Source organism: Limanda limanda, chromosome 13 (assembly GCF_963576545.1).
Source record: "Limanda limanda chromosome 13, fLimLim1.1, whole genome shotgun sequence".
Taxonomy (NCBI): Eukaryota; Metazoa; Chordata; class Actinopteri; order Pleuronectiformes; family Pleuronectidae; genus Limanda; species Limanda limanda.
Window position 1 is genome coordinate 17,467,683 of NC_083648.1, and position 21,183 is coordinate 17,488,865.

Genomic DNA, 21,183 nt, shown 5'->3' on the forward strand with positions numbered 1-21,183 from the left:
ACGACTCTCCTAATTTATACATCAGTTTTTAGAGGTTTTGCAAACTTTGTTGCCATTGACAATTTCTATGCATCTTGTTTTCTATTTCATTGATCCATTTCAATGTCTTTAGAAATTTGTAATAGACACATCTCAATCTCAAATGACAATCACTATGTTTGTCTTTATTATAAAAGGACAATGAGTCAGACTACAGTGTTCAGTTGTATAAATAAACACATCATTTTATTCACATGTATAAAATTCTGATGGACACTGAACACCTTCAAATTAAGACCCATTCATACCTAAGGACCACTCAGCTTATACAGTGGTCTTAGGCAGTAACAAGAGTAAACAACAAACTGACGATTCCCTTTACAAGACGAGAGACAAAGAATATTACATATCCGTTCCCTAAATTTAAAATTGTTCGTCCATTCATACAACAGCTTGTGTATTTCCTCCAGTCAATACTGAATCTTCTCAAGTCTCTCGTCTACACAGTAGCTGCCATGAATATAACTCATGCTAACTCTTAAATAAAAGCATGTGAACCCCGACGTCAAACCAGCATTAATATTTAATCTGTGTGGAGACATAAACAGATTAAACACGTCTCATTTAGTTAAGATAATATCTCCACACAAGGATTTTAACTTTTTTTCCAGTTGGTTTCACTCTCTTCTACATCTGACTCATATGCTGAAGTCCTGTTTCAGGTTCAAGTCTTTGAACAGCGGGTGCTGCAGTGCCTGTGCAGCTGTGATCCTGGTGGTGGGGTTCAGATCCATCAGCCGGTCCAGCAGGTTGTAGGCCTCGTCAGGGACTCTGTCCCAGCCTCGCTCACAGCGCTCCATGCTTGCTCCTTGGAGGGGTGTGACTTCATCCCCAGGTGATGTTCTCCGTCCTCTCAGCGTCTCACACAGGGTTCTGAGATCCTGCCTTGGTAGCTCCTTACTGCACACCACCGCCTTGCCTGTTTAAACCAAGAACAGTTTACAATCAATACAGTTCAGCTGAATTGTTGACTTAACTATGGAGATAAATTATGCTTCTGGATTAATCACAACAAAGAAGCAGAGGCCTATGTTTCTAACACTCACCAAACGACTTGGCAGCCTGGATGGTCTCCCTGGAGCCTCGGATGGTCATAATCTGAGTGAGAGCAATCAGGTCATCGCTGGCTTTGAAGAACGGGTAACGACCGCTGAGCAGCGAGAGCAGAATCACACCAGCTGACCACACGTCTATGGCTACAATGCAGAATGGATAAAAAGACAGGACAGGGTGTGACTATAAATATTAGTGAGAGTCAAATTCCTCCCCAGTGAGGGGGGAAAAAACGTTTGAATACTAAAAACATGAATACTTTTTCAATTTCCAGCTACAAAAGTAGTAGGAGTAGGAATGGGGACACGGGAAAAGTATTTACAAAATGTGTTATGTTGAGTTTACATATATCAATAATGGTTTGTGATACCGACCTGTCCCTTGGTTTGGACACTTTGTGAGGACTTCTGGTGCCCTGAAGCCTGGAGTTCCAGCCCTGGCTGCCACCTGCTGCTTCCTTCAGTCACAACAGGGACATTAATGGTCGGGAACAAGGATTTATACAGTTTTGAAGTTTTGAGAATTTCATTTTATAGTTTCCTGATGGCTCCTGTATAGCTGACAATGAAACTTGAAGTTGAACATAGTGTGGTTTGATATGTTAGTAGTTACCTGGACAGGCAGATGTTGCAGACGCGGTCGGTCAGGTAGCAGCTGCAGGTGAGGCCCAGCTGTACAGTCCTCTGAGGCTTCTGGGTCTGGCTCCTGACCGCCACGGGCCCACGGGTGGCAGGGGAGTACTTCCTGCTGGCAGGGTCCTCTGTTTTGATGGGTTTTACCAGCTAAACAAAAACAAAAGTGGAAAGTGAGATTTTATAGAGGAAAAATACATGACTAAAATGAGAAAAGCAGCACCTATAAATAAATGTTGATCTTTAAACTGACATGTGATATGTAATAGACACTTTTTTGGGGCTAAATTACTAAAAAACTTTGTTGAATGAGTACTGTCGTGTTTGCTGTGATCCGTCCACTTCCATCAGCCGTTACTGAAAAGATCTTCAACATTTTTCTGGCACCTTGCTTACCTCTGTCATAATGGCAGCCTGTTTGGTGGTGGAGGAGGCTGGAAGGCAGCTGTTGAGGTTCTTCTCCCCGAAAACCGGCCGTTGCATTCTGCTCAGTCTTGGCAAATCCTGGAGAAAAACAAACACGGATGCCAGAGTTTAGCAAAAAACAACACATCAGTGCAGAAACCGATCACAAACGAATGCAGATACTTCCATCCAGGAAACTCCTCAGCCCAATACCCAGTTCATTTTGATCATACAAACATACAGTACAATTATCCCCGTAGAGAACAAAGAAACGACTCAGAGAAGAGACCAGTAAATGTCCACCTTTGTGTGCTTTGTGCGAGATGTGGAGGTGGTGACGGTGGTGGTGACAGAACGTGCTTTTTTAACTAGTGCTCTCCGAGAGGCTGAAGAAGGTGTGGCAGTGGTAGTTGAAGAAGAGGAGGAGGAGGAAGGTGGCAGGGCCGTGGATTGCCTTTGCGGCACCGGTAGTGAGGTTGAGGCTGCGGTGTTTGCTGTGCTTTTGGGATGGAGTCTGAGTTGTGCTTTGCTCCGCTGTGTGGTGTCTTGTTTCCCCGTGGACCCTCCACCTTTCTGTGTTGGCCTCTGCCTCACCACCTTCAACAGCTCAATCTGTGTGTCCGCTGTTCCCTGAGCCAGGCCAAAGTCCACCAGAGCATACCTACACATACAAATACACATTTCATATGAATGTAATGTACTGTGTCAGTACTGCAAGACAGCTGACCCTGGAACCCCCATACATTCTATCCCACATCCTAACTAACCAGGGAACTCAACAATGTCCACATTAATGGATGAAATGCCAAATAAGTAACTTAAATAGACACAGTAGCTTGTAGAATCATCAGCACTTCCTTTAATTACATAGAGAAGTGCAACTACTCACATTTTGCTGTTCCTGTTGTAGAGGAAGTTATTTGGTTTGATGTCTCGGTGAATGATTCCAAACTGGTGGACGTGTTTCAGGGATTTCAACAGGTGATAGATGTACAGACGAACCTCTTCGAAGGTCAGTGAGCTGATGATGTCCTGATAAATACATTGGGATTGGATCAAAAGTTTCAATCTACATGACAAGAACTAACACGAATAATACCCGATTAAAGTTTGGTAGATTAACTACAGATTGTTCACATGCAAGAATCAGTATGTCACTGAAAAGTAGTCGCCATATGCTCGAACAAATATATATATACCACAATAGCTTGATGCTCCATGTACGGCATGACAATCACTACATGGTCCTCCTTCCTGAAGCAGTAAGACGCCCCCATCACGTTATCTTTGCCTCTGAAAACAGAAAAAGGCACAGTGAGATTACAGAGGCTATTTCTGAGACTTCTCCACAAGTGATGACGTCGATCTTTACCCGTCACTTCAAAAAATCCCAACAAAAACACGGATGATTGCAAATCCCTAGATTCAAATCAGTGTTCTCTCTGCTGCATCCGACCGAACCAGCAATTAAATACATTGACATGCTTGGGTTCTGCTGAATCATGCAACACTAGATAAATGAGGAAATCAAACCACAAACCAAATTGATGTGGCTTTAAGGAAAGTTGTAGTGGAGATATGTTTTTCTGTTTTGTTATTGATTCTAATCACCAGTCTTTGTTCAGAGGAGCACAAATTATCTACATATTCTTGTTTAAATTTCACTAAATTTGGTATCAAGCATATTTGTGAAAAAAAAACAATGATTCACTCACCCAGCAACCGTGAGACACTGAAGCTCAGCAGCAATGCGTGTAGGATGGCTGGTTGGAATGAGGTGCTTCAGAGCAAACCTCTCTTTCCTTCCGTCACGCATCTGAGCCTCACCCAGGTACACAGAGCTGAAGGTACCTGGTGCACAGATATATACAGGTCATATGAAACAAATCCAGTGGGCTTAGCAAGTGACTACGAATCTCTAACACAAGTTTTTATTCAGCAGACAATATATACATTCCAAAAGCATAGAAACAGTTATCTAGAGCATGTACCTTCTCCAATTTTGTCTACAATACGGAAAACCTTGGCCAGCTGAGGAACGGCTTTATAGAGGAACTCAATGTCCACCTCCACATCTCCTGGGAAAAAAAACACAAAATGTTTACATTCACTCATGCACAAGTTTCAGATAAGTCATGAACAGTGTGTGTTGGTGTACAAGGGCAAACTTTACATGGATACCTTTGCAATAGGTCTTATTTTAAGAAAAGGGTTATTTTTATATTCTGACTAACATCTGAACAAAGTGACAGCTTAAAAGTCTGGCAGTACATCTTGGACGTACAATATTTCTTTTTAACCTAATATTAGCCAAAATGTAAATATAGTGGAGTATCTATGATCCAATGCACCTTATCTTTTTTCGTCCTTATCACAGTTATGTCATAACGCGTCAAACTCACTTGGGACTTTGCTTTTCCTCTGAGCTCTGTCAGACTTGATGGTACATCCGTCTGTGCTGATGCCTCCAGTGCACACAGGAGACAGCTCCATCTTAAAGACATGGACACAAGCTTTAATGGGCTGGACATGTTTTTTTAGTGATTCTCATTTTTTCCTCAGCAAAGGACCTTCTTTGGGACAAGAAATACTTCCAAGGAGCCCATCGTGTACTTATTATATAACATAACGCATTCTTCCAAATTTCTTCAAAGTTATGTGAAAGAGCAACACATGAAGAACGTCTTAGAGAGATTAAATACATTTCCACCTAGTCAACACACACGTATCAGAACAGTTTTAATGTATTTATTAATCTGGAAACTTTTCATGGACCCCCTCATTTAAGAACAACTGGATTAGACTCCCCCTGTCACACTAGCTTTAAGAGGTAAAGCTAATTCTGAAGAACTGCACCCACTTCAAACCAGTGGTTATTTATTAGCAAGCTATCTGGTTGAACTGTCAGGCAGATTAAAATGTGAATACAGCTGATGCTAAACTAGCTAAGCGCTGTTTGTGTTGTCAATGCAACTGAGCTAGCATGTTGCTAGCTACCATCTGTCAAGCTAGCCGAGTACAGTCCGTGTGAAAACCAACAGGAACTCACCGCTTTAGCTGCTCGTAGTTTCTCAGAGGAGCATGTTATAGAAGCGCAATGTGGTCCAAAGATAATGATCCAGCCTGCAACACGACAAGTGGATCTGACTCCGTAAAACCACTTCAACAACTTCAACAAGCAGAGTTCAACACTGAAGCTTTTCCGCCAACAACAAACTCCGCGCTAAATGTGACGTCAGAGTCTCGCGTGATTGCAGCACAAGTCACATGGGATCATGTGATCTCAGACCGGCCTCTTTCTTCTTCTTCCTCTTCTTTTGTGTTTTATTGGCGGTTGGAGGGTGGATCAGGATGTCTTATATAATCTATTGTTTTGACTAAAATATTAAAAAAACAATTCACAATAATAGGATAAGATAATCAAGTAGAATTCCATAACACTGGCTTTATGAAGCTGCTTTATTAAATCAAAATGTACTTTAATCTTGCCAGATTTTACAATTAGTTGCATTCTTTCTTCATCATCATATCTTCATATATCTGACAGTTTACAATGACATGATGAACTGTTTCCTCTTGCCCACAATAATCATATTGTGTCATGTTTTCCTATTTTTTTCAAAGTACTCTCTGGTCCTGTGTCTAAATCTGAGTTCTGATATTATTGCCCGTTTCATTTCTTCAACTTTCCTTTGAATTTGGTTAAACCATCAGGATGATGTTTTTCTTGTCTTCCTCCCATTGCTTCTGCCACCTTAGACCTCTGTTTGATGAAGCTCTTAGTCTGTGCTTTACTGAAGCTGCGCTACATGAGTGCAGCTAAAATGAGTATCTTTGGTAATATTAATGGTAATAGACTCATAACTGTAACAGATGTGTAGTTTTAATAACTTACCCACATTTATCAACTGTCACAAACATATTTATAACACAAAAAAACAAGCTGATTTACACATTGAGAATTGACAGACACTGCACTGTATCAACCAATAAATAGACTTTATTAAATAAACACATAAATAAATAAATTACATCTGTAACAGTCGGAACTCACAGGAACAACTTTCGTAAATTACAACGTGAATGTATAATAACACGACTTTGAAACAGTCGGTTACTCAGATGTTAAATAAAAACACAAACACTTGCTGATGAATTCATATCAGAGTTAGAGACATCAACGACTTCTAAAATATGCCATCAAATATCCCGATGTAAGCTTCCTCCTCTTGGCTGTTTATGCGGAGATGCAGTATGTAGTGAAAGAGGGAAAGAGTATTTATTAATTAGGTTAACTTCAATAAAAGTGAATTGCATTAAGATTAGTTTCAATATTTATTAAAGAATAAAATTAGTCCAAATAAAAGCCTGTACCTATTGTTGATAGATGAGCTGGTGCTGGTGTTGGCTGGGATTCTCACTGTTGAGAAGAAATCAAACCTTCTGGTCTCCGGGGCCGACTGCTTCTGTTTTGGGAGAGTTTCAGGTGTTTTTACTCGGATCTCTTCGCCGAAGATGCCTGGTCTCTGCTCACATAGGAGGAAAGAGGCAAATGTCATAAGTGCCAACTACCTCTGTCTTTTGTAGCCATCTAAAGGCAAAAGCATCACATTCACAGATCTTTGTAAACACACACACTCACCTTTTTATTAAAGTCAAGAGTGACTCGATTCTGTGGCCTGACTGTGAGTAGTGACGGTCCTGGTTTTCTGATTTCATAACTTAGATTGGGCGAAATCAATCTGAAACACAAAAAACTCTTAAATACTACATCAAACCTCTGGATCTCCTGAGATATTTTACATTATCGGATATTATTTCATTAGTCATGTATGAAGCAGAAAATAAGACTTCATAAGAGGAAACATGAGCATTATTTCCTGGCTTTACCTCAGTGGCGTCATGGCAGGGGTTGTACAGGGTTTGACTTGTGAGGGACTGAAGAAGAGTGGAGGTGCTGATGTAGCCCTGAAGCCTAAACATAAAATATATCTACTAATATCAAAGTCATAACAATGGTGGTGGAATGATGTTGTAGTTTATTCTAAGATGATTAAAACATATTATGTTGACATATAAATCAGATGTAAATATAGCTGAAAAATACACGAACCAAGTGTCATTATCATTATTATCACATCTCCTGAGATAATGAAACTGGGACTTTACCTGACGTGTTGCACTCAACAGACTGCTGGGTTTGAGGTTTAGCTTTAGTTGTGCACGAAGCAAATGACGTCTCGCTGGCATGCACCAAGTGCTCATCATCAAAGTCGCCCCAGTCGTCCCATTCATTTCCGAGGTCAAAGGTGACAGTTGGTATTTGTGCGGATAAAGCGGTTTCACAGTATGAGCCTTGGCTTGTTACCGCAGTGGGCCTCCCAGAATGAGCTGAGGTGGTTGTATTGGTCCGGTTTAGATGCAGTCCAGTGTTTTGACTCCAAACACTTGTTCCTGGGTTCTTCCACACTGAGGAAGCTGCACACAGACGACAACACCATCATTTGTTTCTGTGCTTTTGATCTTTGTGTCAGATTTGTTTTGTTTCGTAAATATCACATTGGTGCTTGCCCAACATACATTTTTTTAATAACCAAGTTCTTCAAAGATGTCAGTGGTATACGATTATCCTGGGCAAATGATAAATACTAAATACTGATTAAAAAACTGTGTTGACAGATTGTGCAAAATTGTTATTTTCATACAAACAAATAACTGTATAGAATAAATAAATACATAAACACATTTATCATTTTGCCCAAAACTTCCACATAACCATTAACACTTTGTACTGTAATGCTATAAACTGACTATCTGGTCTTCTAGACAGCCTGTGATTTCACTTATTGTCAGTATAATATTAACACCCTAAGACTTATCATCTTATTCAAATGCACTCTCTTCATTATTGCATCCATGGAGGCTCTGGCCCCCAAAGATAAAAGTCTGCAGCCAAAGAACCTTTTCCATTAGCCACATATCCTTTAATCAATGTCTGTATCTGTTCTTCTGATAATACTGAACTGTACTGTGAATGTAAATTATATGATTTACTGCTAATAAACTGAAATGAAGCTGGAAATCTAAACCTCTGTAGTATGCACTGATAAGTGACTGGCAGCATGTGAAGTAAATGAGATTTGTAGTTAATGAGCTACAGTAGTCTACTACAGGGTTTGAGTGAATTGTTTTTGCTACGATACCTTGATGGTGGGTATGAGAGGCAGCGGGGGTTCGGACTGTCTCTGCCATCGTCTCGTACATGTCCCCAGCGTAGTCGTTATAATCTGAGTAGGAGAGAGAGAGAATGACAGAGAGGCAGAGAAACACACTGTCACAGAACATGCAACGATTCCATGATGGAATCAATGGAAAGGTGTAGAGTTCAGAGTCATCGTCTTTATGTCATGTACCACTGTCAAAATCGTCCAGATGAATCGTGTCTGTGAGTTCAGTGCAGTCTTCTCCTGTCAGATCCACGGTCTCAGTGTGAGGTCTCACTGAGGCTCCATAGTCATTTACTCCATACCTTCACATCACAATATTTTGAAACAATTTATCATCAGTCCAAATTGGTCTCACACATTTTACTGTCACACTTTTCTAGAATTTAAATTGCAGCAATTGTGTTGGGACCCATTCAAACTCTAAACTGTGTAACTGTGAAAACTGTGAATACCAGGAAACAGTTGGACGTCTCTCTTTGGGTTTATAGGCAAAGTTCTGCATGTTGACAGACACAGACTCCTCAATCATTTTCATCTGAGGAAATACAACACAACATCAAATACAAATGTATTCAGCATATTCATACTGAAAAATCTGCTTAATAGGTTATCTCCTGTACCCTGTCTGTTTGTTTGATAGGCAGGATTACGCAAAAACTGCTAAACTGATTTCCACAAAACTTGATAGGAATGAAACGAAACTATTACATTTTGGCGCAGATCCAAACAAAGGGACATATTTCTTTCACATAAGATCTTCATTATTTTGAATATGTGCCCTACTATTCTATTGTTATATAAATCATATCTGTCCTCACCTTGAGTCGTTTGACAGGAGTCTGTGCCAGTGTGTCACATCTGGTCCTGAGGTCTTTCAAATGGGAAGAGAAACCATATTCCTGATTTGTTGACCTCTTCTTTGCCACATTTACTCCTACTTTACCTTAGGGGAAGGGACACATGTGCACATATGACAGACTGAAGGATCTTGACAGGCAAACAAAGTTATGCACAGGTCAATACACAAATAAACAAAAAGACACAAAATCCTTGCTGTGATTGTACTCACAGCAGTCGTGGCCACAGAGATCCTTATTCTTGCAGAAGTGGTTGCATTGTCTTTTGTTGCCTGAATCTGATTAAAAAGTTGTCACATTTTAGCAGAGAAACAAAACTACAATTAAATAAACCATTTAATATTTCAGCATAATCAAAATCAAGAGTAACAAAGCTACAGTGTCGTGCCTCGGTCGGTCACAGATGTGGTATTTTCCCTCTGCGGTGAAGCAGGATCAGCTGACTGTGGTTTCAGAGCAGAGTGCTGCGCTCTCTGTCCCGTAGGATCACACGATGTGTGGCATGGATTATCAGTACCAAACCTCCTGGCTCCAGAGAAGTACACATTGAAATTCTGCTGGATGTCGAAGCCAACTACAAGACAGGAAAGGGAAGTAAGTACTTAGATCAGGGGTGCCCACACTTTATAGGCTTGTGAGCTACTCTTATAATGACCAGCTGAACCAGATCTACCGACCAGATAATGTTGGTATACTCCACCACCCCACATCATATATATATAAAAAAACTAGTGCTGTAAAATATAAAACAACCTGAGAGGTATCCCAGCTTATACTCGGCATGATAAATTAATCTTATACTGTACAACAGGAGATATTGTTACTCAACTAGATAATATTTCAATTGCATATTTCAAAAATATTATACAATCAAATTAACTGATGATTACAGTAAATTAAACTGTACATTAATATTCCCACACTATGTAATATATACACTGTCTTAGTTACCATATTCTGAGCTGATGAGATTGACACTGATCTCCTCTCCTTTCGAGGCCTTCGCCACCTCAATCTTCTTCGACCAGCTACCGCTCCGCAACAGCACCAAGTCCCTGGAAAACAAAGATGGAGATTACCTGCTGAAAATCAATTGCAGTTTGTTTTTTTTGTACATAATGGTGAAAGGTCTGTGTTTTTTGATTTATCGAAGTCAAACAAAGTGAAGTCAAACAAAGTGAAGTTTATTATATAAATATTCTTTTCTTACGTGAGTTTCTGTATGAAGACCACACTGTTGTCAGAGTCTCCGATGATCAGTGAGACGTAGTGATGGTCTGGAGCCGTTCTCCTGGACAGCAGCTGGGCCTGGTTTTTTAGGTTCACTTTCACCACAATCTCTGCTGTAGCACAGCTGTATCTGGGAAGCTATGAAACACAACAACAACTTAAAAGAAAAACATTGAAGAATGACAGAACTATCTAGTATTGAAAATCTTACCAACAAAGAGAGAAAATCTCTATTACATGATTTAATATAGTGCACTTGACCCTGTGATAATATCATTCAGCTGCGCTATTTACCTGCTCCAAAGTAACTTCATACTTTGGAAGATTCATGACAGATTCTCTGATCTGGTTTCCAAATGGTGGATGTCTGTTGACAATCTGAAGAAAGAGAAATTAAGGGGAGTAAATTAAGTCACATCAAATGCTTGCAATTATCAGGGAGGGTTTTTAGTTTTAAATATTTCCCAGACATACCAGCTCAAGCTCTCTTGGGTTGGTTTGCTCGATTTTGCTCAAAGTGGTGAGTCCAGCGTTCACCATGGCAGTCGACAGAGTCTGACCTGAAACACACAAGTAGTGTCACATGTTAGGATATTACCTTCACATTTAATAGAAAGAATATCCGGTTTATTAGTTAATTCATCATGTAGCAACTGTGGTAGAGTAAGTTTGGTCTGAAATATACAAGTATATGTTTAAGAACCACGTATATAACTATTCTTCCTTACCACACTTACATTGCTTAGATAAATTATTATTAATTGCTGGTTTGTATCAGTCTATGGTATTCATAACACACATGACTTATCCACAGATATGTTTAATTATATAAGATAGATTTTATTTCATTACAGCTTGACTTGAAAGAACCGGAAAGGGAAAACATACTAATTCGATTAAACAGCTAACTCTGGCTCATTTACAGTGTTTTGTCTGGTTAATGAGTACTGTCCCTATCAAATAAATAAACATGAATACACTATATATAGCACATTGACAGAGCAAAGAACCCACCTATCTTTTCCATCTGTCTGGAAACATAGGGCGAGTTCTCCCAAAGCTTTGATCTGAAGCACTTGGCCAGAATCAGGGAGTTGAGCAGAGCAGAGAAACCTGCCTTAGATCGCTGACTCAGAAACTCTGTCAGACCTGATGAAGATCCAAAAACAAATTTTTAAAAAGGAAATGTTGGGAGAACATTTAGATTTTTTTTGGCTGTCCTGATTCACGCAACATACATTTGCTGATGCGCATCCCATTCTTGAAGATCTTTGCTGTGTCCTGTGTGAGTCCAAACTCTTGAATTGAGATAGAACCAAGCTGAGCCTGAATCAAGCTGAAAACAAGCCAATGAATGCAAGATAATGGATTAAGACAAAAATAAATCATGAACCATTATTCATTTTTTATTCAACAATGCTTTTCCACAGGGAGAGCACAGAATGAGAAAACGTACCAGTTCACTTTCATATCACTGGTTTTGATTTTTCCCTCAATGGGAAACCTAGAAACATACATAAATAACTCTTTTATTATGGCTGGTGTCTAAGTCCATCCGTATGTCTTTCCCAACCAAAAGTTAAAATATGATGCACAAAGAAAATTGAGATTATGAGACTGTAAATGCAACTAGCTCCATAATTGTTTCTGACCTGATGGTGATCCTGTTCTTGTCCTTGTTCAAAGTGTTCAGGGGCCTCTTCTCATTCACTCTCAACTGAATGTCACTGAACTCTTTGCTCTTTGACAACAGCTCGATCTGTACATACAAGCACTTTCGATCTAAATATTATGCTTTGGCAATGCCATGCAATACACAGGTTTCTTTAGCAGGAAACCTGTTTAACACCACGCTGCTCAATCTGCTGACTGATTATAATGAAACCTACCAGGTCAGACAGGTTCTCGGTGCCAGCCACTTTGAAGAACTGTGTCATGGTGTCAAAAGCAACACAGTATCTTGCCATCATCCTGCCAGCCTCTGTTAAGAACAAAAATAAACTACTTAACATGGTACTTTATACAATATAATTGAAAAGGAAGAGTGTAGTCAAATGTAAATGACCTAGACGCCACTGAGAATAACCTAAAATATAGCTAAAAAGGAAAACATTAAACATTTTGCTGCCAAATGTTCCCAATACCTGTTGGTTTGATATTGATATCTTCATCCATGTCGATCAGACCGATGGAGGACAGAGAGGTGAGGTTCTTCAGGCAAAGAGCTAAAGAGACGATGAAAAATAGTTTCATCTTCTACAATAGTGGAGTAGGTTTACTTGTTGTGAACACACTTTACCCAGTTAAAGACAGAAGCAGAGCTGGAACTAAAGGTGGCTTGAGTATAGGGATTTAAATTCATCAACTTAATAATCAGTTAGTGATAGAGTAGTAATAGTTTTTTCCTACCTTGCAATTTTGCTTCAATTCCATGTCTGTCTAAGCCGGCAGAAAACCCTGAAATGATTTAATGTACAATAAAAACAAAGAAGTTGGACAATGAACCTGACACTTTATTTTTATTTGTGCTTTGAGCTCTCACCGTAGTGCGTGGGGTTCTTGAGGGCTCGGATGTAGAGGAAGGTGGAGCGTATCCAGTCGAGAGCCATGTTTACATCACTGATGGTTTGGAGAACAATCTCAGCATTCAGGTGCTCCACCAGGTGACCGTGTAGGCTGGGGAAATAAGAGACAATGTTACTTCTACAATTTCTACTGCATGAACTTACTCCTCTGTGTAGTCACGTGAGAGAGAATGACAGAAAGACTAAAGAACTGAGAGGAGTAAGTGACACAGCTACAATCCATAATACCTGCTCTCAATGATTTCCATCCCGCTCATAAGCTTCATATACTTGTCTCTGGTTTGAACTTTGGTCATGATCACTGCAGTCGCTGATGTGTCAAACTAGAAAAGGAAAAATTAAAACAATGAAGCTAATGTTTTTGTATAAAAGTTTAAACCTTTTTGCCCAAATAGTGGTTAAAAGAATTATCGTTCTGTGGTTACCTGTGGTCTTCCAGCTCGGCCTATCATCTGCAGCAGGTCAGACTCGCTGCACTCTTCACAGGAGCCTGCAACGTACTGCATGGTGGATTTGATCACCACCAGATGAGCTGGCAGGTTCACCCCCATGGCCAGAGTCCTGGTGGTAACTGGGAAATAATAGGAGTTATATTCAGTGCCATGGAGATACAGTAAAAAAAATGATTTTAAATCACACTGTTTTGCACCAATACTCTGATTGATATTCCTATTAATTTAAAATCATACAAGTATAGGTCATTTTAATATAACATTCTGGCTACCAGTGGCTGCCCGCATCCGGTTCAAAACACTAGTACTCGCATACCATGCTGTAAACAGATCAGGTCCAGTTTACATCCAGGACATGGTCAAACATTACACACCAGCACGTTCACTCCGCTCTGCTTTAACTAAACGGCTCGTTGCTCCTTCACTGCGAGCTAAACACTCATCAAAATCACGACTGTTTGCTGTCCTAGCTCCTAAATGGTGGAATGAGCTACCACTCGACATCCGGACATCTGAAAGTTTACACATCTTCCGCCGAAAACTAAAAACACACCCCTTCTGACTGTACCTTGAATACAAAAAACAAAACAAAAAAACAAACCACTTTTTGAAACTAACACTTTGGTAGCACTAAAATGGCACTTACTTATAGCACTTTGTAGTTTTGCTTTATTTCGAAGAAATTGTACTGTCTTGTTGTTCTTGGTTTGTACCCTCGGGGTTGAATGCACTTATTGTAAGTCGCTTTGGATAAAAGCGTCAGCTAAATGAAATGTAATGTAATGTAATGTATTACCTCACCATTAAAAAGGCATTTAGATTTAAATTGGACATCTCTGCGGATAGGAACCTTGGGCAATATCTCAACACGTTAAGTCTCAAACACTTTTTATCTCAGGTGTTGCAACCTGACACTTAGTTTTTTTCCTGTTTATGTCTACAGCGTCACTAAGCAGATAAAAATCACAGGATCATGTGGCATTCTTCTATTGTGTCATATCAGTTCACAGTACAGGATAAGACTGTGTAAGTGACAAAGACTCACAGAGGACAGGCAGGTCTCCCAGAGTGAAGGCCTCTTCTATCAACTTCCTGTCCGACATTTCAACTCCTGCATGGTGGAAACCAACTCCAAACATCACCAGTTCTGGACCACAAACAAGGTTATGTGTTAATCAGCTGAGTTAGACGCACACTTGAATGAACACATGCTTTCTTACTTTTTCTGGATTGAAACGGTTTTGAGTCTATGGCAGGTGGGATCGGAATATTACGATTTCAAATGGGGTTTATGGGCTGCTATAAAGACTCACCTCTCAGTTTGGAATCCAGAATAGAGTTTGCATATTTTAACAACCTAGAGAGTGAAGATCAAGCTTTCAGCGAACTGAGTGAAAATGAACAATGAGAAAATATATTGATTGAGTTGCATATGAACATTTTAATGTAAAAAAGGCGGCAACATACCTCTGCTTGTGCTCAATGCTCATGATGAACCGAGCGTCCTTGGCCAGAACTGCAGCTGACTGCTGGGCTCCTTTCCTGGTAGAGCAAAACTACGGAGACATTTTGTATTAAACATATTAAAAGTGAAGAGGCACAACTAATTCATGCAAGACAGTTTCCCCCATTTTCCTACTCACCACTAAAGCAGGCTTCTGGTCAGAGTAAGTCTGAATGATGTTGGCCATCTTGTAGTTGAGTGACAGATCAAACTTAAACTCTGTTTGGTTTTGGTTGCAGGGGAATCCCAGCACTACCTTCCTGAGCTTCACTGGACGATGGCTTTCATCCATTTCCAGATATGTGGCTGGACCGCTCTCATTTGACAGCCAGTCTGCAATCTAACAACAGGCAGTTCAAGAATTAGTCACAGGCTACTGATTTTTAAAGCAGATACATAGCAAACATATACAGGATGTTTTTGTCAGCCACTTACATCAGAGATGTTGGGTATGGTGGCTGAAACAGCCATAAACCTGATGGAGAGGCCTGACTCTGGATTCTGTGCTGTCCTGTATGTGTTCACTGCTTTCATCCTGCTCACCACCACTTCCAACGTGGCACCACGGGTCTTATCTTTCACCACATGCACCTGAAGGATAGAAATGTTTCATCTTACAGTCGATTTCAGAAACATCTCATAGGTTCTAAGGGGGGTGTTGGAATGAAGGAAACATAAAATAGAATTTAATATTCATAAAATAAATTCTTGATCGTTGTTTTGTATTATTAAGATAAGGGATTTCTAGAAGAATTAGACAGGTTGTGAGCACTTTCATCACACACAGGCCCAGAACATGATGTGCTATATACAGTATATATTATTCAGTTCAATTGTGTTCTACTTTCATTCTCTGTTATTTTGATTTATTCTATTGATTATGAGTTTTTTGTTGTTGTGTTCTTATCTCTGCTGTGTAAGGTGACCTTGAGTGCTCTGAAAGGCCCCTATAAATAAAATGTATTATTATAATTATTATTAAACTCAAGTGAAATACAGCGCTGAGGGCAAAGTGGCAAAATTAAAACACATTGTGAACAGCACATCTTCTGTCACCTCAGTGCATGGTGAGCATCCACATTAATCCAAGCTGACTTTGAGATACTATGAAAACTGATAAATGGGCCGTTGAAAGAAATGTCTGTCAAACACACTGACCTCATCGATAAGGAGGAGCCTGACGAGCTGCAGCAGACAGTTATCCTTCCATTTTCTTGTCATGCTGTCCCATTTTTCCTGAAAGAATGATAAATGCAACATTATATATTCAGGTAGCACTCATCTGTATACCCGTTCCACTTATATTGCAATGGTTCAGTTGAAATGCAGTGTAGTGTCACACACAGGCGTGGTCAGGATGATGTGTGAGTCCTGAATCTCAAAGAAGTCATCAATCTCTGTGTCGCCTGTAAGCTCCTTACAGATCAGACCCAGAGGACCAAACTTCTTCCTCCAGCTCTCAAAGCACTGACTGCACAGAGCTTTGATGGGTGCAACTGGCAAAAACAATCAATGACAGAATTAAAAAAACAAAACACTGGAGATATATGTACACACAGTGAGTCGGGACAACATGTTTTAAAGCCCCATTGTGTGAAGTCAGATTTATTGTGCGTAGAATTTGTATTTACTTCCAGCTGTTGATACAAAGAGCTGTCAGCATGTATCATCACAAGCTTTGTTTACTTGGACATGGGGTTTAAACAATAAATTAAATCAGATGTGTTTTAAATCAGTTGTAAGTGACACAACATAGTTCTGAGTATAAAACAATTGAACTTCCCCAAGGAGGAGAATGTTTCCCAAAAACTGAGAATAGACAATACATCTTTTCAACTAGAACTACTCTGTTGTGTCTCCTCGGGTTGTGACCTTAGCTGCACTCACTATAGACAGCTTTGACATCTCTCCATGGCTCTGACGTCTCCATTAGCATGCGAATGATGGCCAACTCAAACAGCACTGTCTTTCCAGATCCAGTGGGTGCACTTGCCACAAAGTTCTTACCTGTGTAAAGAACCTGCGCACAAAGCAAACATAAACACAATCCATGAGACCCACCCAGTCATATGTTCACAGGCTGCGACAACATAATGAAAAGTGTCATGTTTTTCATAATCCTAAGTACACTGTTTATAAAGGCTTTCATATAAAGCTTACGTCATCCAGCGCCTTGGACTGAACGTAGTTGAAAAACGGGAATTCGCTGAAGACGGATCTGAACTTTGATGCTGTGTTTGCATTGTTAAGGGATTTAAGAGTTTTAGGAAAAACATCAGATGTCAAATTGCATTTCAAGCATAAGAAAAAAGGATACGGATTTCAGAGACAGGTCGCAAAACTTCAGACCCAGAAGAACCTAAAATGTGCAGAGTTCAAACACAATCAAATGTTAATTATTCACTCACACCCTTTCTGAACGCTTGCCCGTTTTATGATATTCATTTTAAGTCTTTATTTTAGGTATAACACTAAGGAATTGTGTTTTCTGCTTAAAACAAAACTTCAAAAATGGCTTCTACTTTTACTGCCTCCTGCCTCTATCAGCCACCTAGTGACCAGAATGTTTCATTACACTGGAGCGGTCAATGGGGAGAGCTCACCTCATTTTACCTCATCACACCCTAACACACTGTGGCAGCTGCTGCCACTGCTAGGCGAAGGCATACTCATTAGCTGCAACATTTTACATAAGCTATACGAGTGGTGTTTGGTAAACCAGTCATAGACAGAGAGTACACTTCTGTCTGAGACTGTGTCAGCGCAGTGCAGCACCTTGTATGCAGAGCGGCTGCGGCGTCATGGGCGGAACGAAGGCTCTCTTTGTGGCCCTGTCCGGCATCTCGGAGTGTGTCGCCTGCTGTGGGGGTCGGCCACTTGCTGCAGATGAGCCCCGGAGAGGGGGTGAAAAGAGGGGCTTTGGAGGGAAAGGAGGAGCCGCTTTGCAAACTGTCGCCCGTGGCGGCTGAAGAGGAGGAGGTACTGTCGCCATGGCAACCTGACTGCGAAAAGTTTGAGGTCTGGAAGCTGTCTGGCTGCTGCTGCCGCGGATACTGAGGTCGTCTGTGTGTGACGAGTCACCTCCACTGCTCGACACCTGAACCTTGAACAAGCTGTTGTGGAATGAAGGGAAGGATATGAATGTTGGAGGCTTGTGTGAGGAAGCTAGACATTCTGGCCTGTGGCAACAAGGCGAAGATGGGGGATGGTTAAACATCTTTTCATGTTCTTGTTATGAACTGTCCATCGAAAATCAAGGCTCCTTGTGATTCGCCATAAAAAAAATTTTAACAAAGCAAATCATGTGTTCCAACAATTTCAGGGATTAAAGAGGGAATCAGGGCGACATTACATATTTGGACAGTGGATAACATGAATCCTTATCGAAATGGTTTTTCATATCAAGCTCTGCATCCACCTCCCACAAAGAAAATCTGTGCTGACCCGATCTTTACTGCCTTAAACTCTTACCATTGTGTACTTCAGGCCACATTTCAAACTTAAGCAGTTAAATGCTGTAAAATTCTAGAAAACATTTCTGTCCCCTAGTGTAGATTTCACATCTTTCAAAACATGTAGACTTTGAAAACAACCTGCAGAGACTTTTTAATCCACAATCATGTTAAGGCTGTCTTGACACTTGCCTTCTCCGTAGAAGTGGGCTTTTGCTGCAGTCCAGAGACAAACACCTCCTGCTGACGGCCACATGACCAGAGTCCTGCAGGGTTTCATATCCAACTCTGCCACTCTGACAGGCTCCCTGAGAGTAATCCCTGAACCCTTCACCTCCCCAAAGGCCATCACATCTGCTGATGCTGTTACTGTTGCTGCCACACTGAGTCTCCTCAAACTCTTTTTCGTCATGGTTGAAACCATAAGAGCTGTTGATTTGTGATAAGACTTTAAGTCCGGCTGATACTTTAAAAGGTGGAAGGGACCTTGAGGCCGGAACAGGTTTCACTGAGAAACCTGTGAGAAATAAAGAAGAGACAGAGATTTATTTTCCTCAAATCAAGCTGTTGGTGGCTGTAGATTATTTTGTAGATTCTGCAGTGATTTGACAATGATTTGGAAAGATGAGAAGAAAAGGAGAAAATATTAAAAGATTTACAGCAGGAAATTTACCATTCCACTGACACAAAAAACTATGAGAATATATAATTTGACCCAGATCCCAGTTTGTTTGCACAAGTCAAAGGAAATTGGGAAAGCTTGTGAGCTATCGTGTCTGTGAGTCACAAAGTTAGATTTAGTCGGGCTTCAATAGGCCAGATACTGAGCAGTTTACTCAAGTCAAGTGAAAAGGAATTCAGTCTTAACAACATACTGTATCGGGATGGGAGTGACTCTGCCTCCTCCTGCATTTCCTGGGTAGCTGGAATCTGAGAAAGGGATGGGGGCACATCCAGGTGCCATGGACTAGTCTCCTGGTGCAGAGGCTTTCTGTTGAATACGACCCAGAGGGAAGGACATTGATGAGCTGCTAAGAGAGAAACAAGAGGGGGGAGGGTGTGTGTGCTATCTATTTGCACTCACACTTTGTGGACAATGGGTTTCTCAAAAAACAAATTGTCCAGGGACAAGGGGCATTCACTGGAGTCCAACATCTCATCGGATCATGGATGGATGGATTTTAATTGGGGACATCCATCTTTATCCAACTTCAGTGGTTCATCCAAGGTCAGCTTTGGCCTGTGGCAACAAGGGGTTAGCTAACCATCTTTTCATTTTTCACTCATATGTCCTTGAATGCCAAAGTCAAGCTTCCTAATCATGCAGCTAGTTACACCATAATTACCACTGCCAGGGAGGTTGTTTTGACCCCTGTCTGTTTGTTGATTTGGTTATTTTTTTTGTCTGCATGATTACACATCAACTTCTACCAATTTTCTCTTTTCTCAAACACATTAAAGAACACATTAAACGTTAGCGCTGATCTGGACAAAGGGAAAAAACAACTTTCTCTGACATTGTGAAAATAAGGCCTTATCTTTTTCTTATATTATTACCAATTTCCCCCGGGAATAATTTGTGGATCTTAATGAAAGCAATCAGGACTGACATCTATGGAGGAGCTTGATGAAATTTAAGGGGAATGTTGGGCCATGGCGGAGGTACACGCTCTCTTCGGTGCCATCGTTAGTTCATAAACATGTGTATGGATTCAAACCATTGGAGAAAATGAAGTGAAAAAGCATATTTACATTACAATTTGGCACAGAAATAATGAAAATACTGCAATAGCTATGTGGTTAGCGATGTGGCTGCTAATTTGGCTTCATTATTAATACACAAAACATGACATAGCTGAATATTTTCTGAATATCCACCTTCTGCACGATGTTAAATCTTATTTTCCTACATTACGTGTACTACAGTTAAGAGTTTCCTTGTTAAATATGAAAGTAGGCGGCCATTTTCAGAGTTAACTAGGCTTTGCTAGCTTTAGCAGAGTGGATAAAACAAGCTAGCAACATTAAAAAACAAGCTATCAGTTAGCATTAGCTGTGTAATTAGCATGAAAATATGTTGTTTTCTAAGTTAAATGCACTATTTTATCATCGTGTACCCACTTCTAATAATGAATACACTTACCCTACACATATTAAGACTGGGTTTAGTCAGGTCTCATAACATGGCACGTTCATCCTCAACACTACCGGGACTGTGGTGAGTTAATTATTCATAGTCACAAAAAAAAAAAAGCTACGGCTAAATCTCCTCAGATGTAAAGTAGGGCAGCTCTGACTCATGACCACTGTGTCAATTCATTTCCTTACTTTGTGAGATCGGGCCCAGTGTGTGTTTCTCTGTAACATGGAGGGAGGCTGTGAATGAGTGAAGCGGCTCATCAGCGGCCGGGAGAGTAACAAAGAGCCGAGAGGAGACAACCATGGGGGGGGGGATAGATGGTCACATCTCTCCTCTGCTGCCGCACGAACCTGCTCTGTGCGGCGGGGACAACTTTCAGCAGCAGAGCCCAGCGAGGTCTTTTATTTTTAAAGAGCACGAACCAGATGATAACTAGAGTTTAGATTCATTTGATCAATTAAAACGGTGATTAGCCGCCATCCATCTAAAAAAAAAACTACTACCCAAAAGAAATGGTCATTAACTCAGGTTTTTTATGCCTCCTCTCTGGACTGAACCATTGCGAACCTTTCGCGGGGGGGAACGCGGCGCCGACTTGTGACATTAC

General features: G+C 40.6%; 2 protein-coding genes across 2 annotated transcripts; both read right to left on the bottom strand.

Annotated features, from left to right (window-relative positions):
- Positions 1-236: 236 nt before the first annotated feature.
- cdc7 (cell division cycle 7 homolog (S. cerevisiae)) lies at positions 237-5,340 on the bottom strand. The gene is made up of 12 exons (XM_061084771.1): positions 5,179-5,340; positions 4,532-4,622; positions 4,121-4,207; positions 3,845-3,980; positions 3,329-3,422; positions 3,019-3,161; positions 2,433-2,790; positions 2,121-2,228; positions 1,705-1,874; positions 1,467-1,549; positions 1,086-1,235; positions 237-958 (listed from the first exon to the last, which is right to left on the bottom strand). Exons 2-12 carry the CDS (start codon positions 4,620-4,622, stop codon positions 678-680), a joined length of 1,701 nt encoding a protein of 566 aa, XP_060940754.1. The 5' UTR covers positions 5,179-5,340; the 3' UTR covers positions 237-677.
- Positions 5,341-6,316: 976 nt separating this feature from the next.
- On the bottom strand, positions 6,317-19,591 carry hfm1 (helicase for meiosis 1). The gene is made up of 39 exons (XM_061084993.1): positions 19,521-19,591; positions 19,312-19,427; positions 18,629-18,953; positions 17,760-18,097; positions 17,302-17,343; positions 17,145-17,215; positions 16,872-17,004; positions 16,329-16,480; positions 16,143-16,220; positions 15,420-15,575; positions 15,124-15,324; positions 14,948-15,036; positions 14,794-14,837; positions 14,526-14,627; positions 13,454-13,599; positions 13,257-13,351; positions 12,986-13,119; positions 12,853-12,900; positions 12,588-12,668; positions 12,333-12,424; positions 12,096-12,202; positions 11,900-11,947; positions 11,682-11,779; positions 11,458-11,592; positions 10,918-11,003; positions 10,738-10,821; positions 10,424-10,581; positions 10,165-10,268; positions 9,602-9,787; positions 9,426-9,491; positions 9,175-9,299; positions 8,809-8,891; positions 8,543-8,658; positions 8,333-8,416; positions 7,299-7,607; positions 7,020-7,104; positions 6,772-6,871; positions 6,505-6,655; positions 6,317-6,372 (listed from the first exon to the last, which is right to left on the bottom strand). Exons 1-39 carry the CDS (start codon positions 19,589-19,591, stop codon positions 6,317-6,319), a joined length of 4,695 nt encoding a protein of 1,564 aa, XP_060940976.1.
- Positions 19,592-21,183: the final 1,592 nt, after the last annotated feature.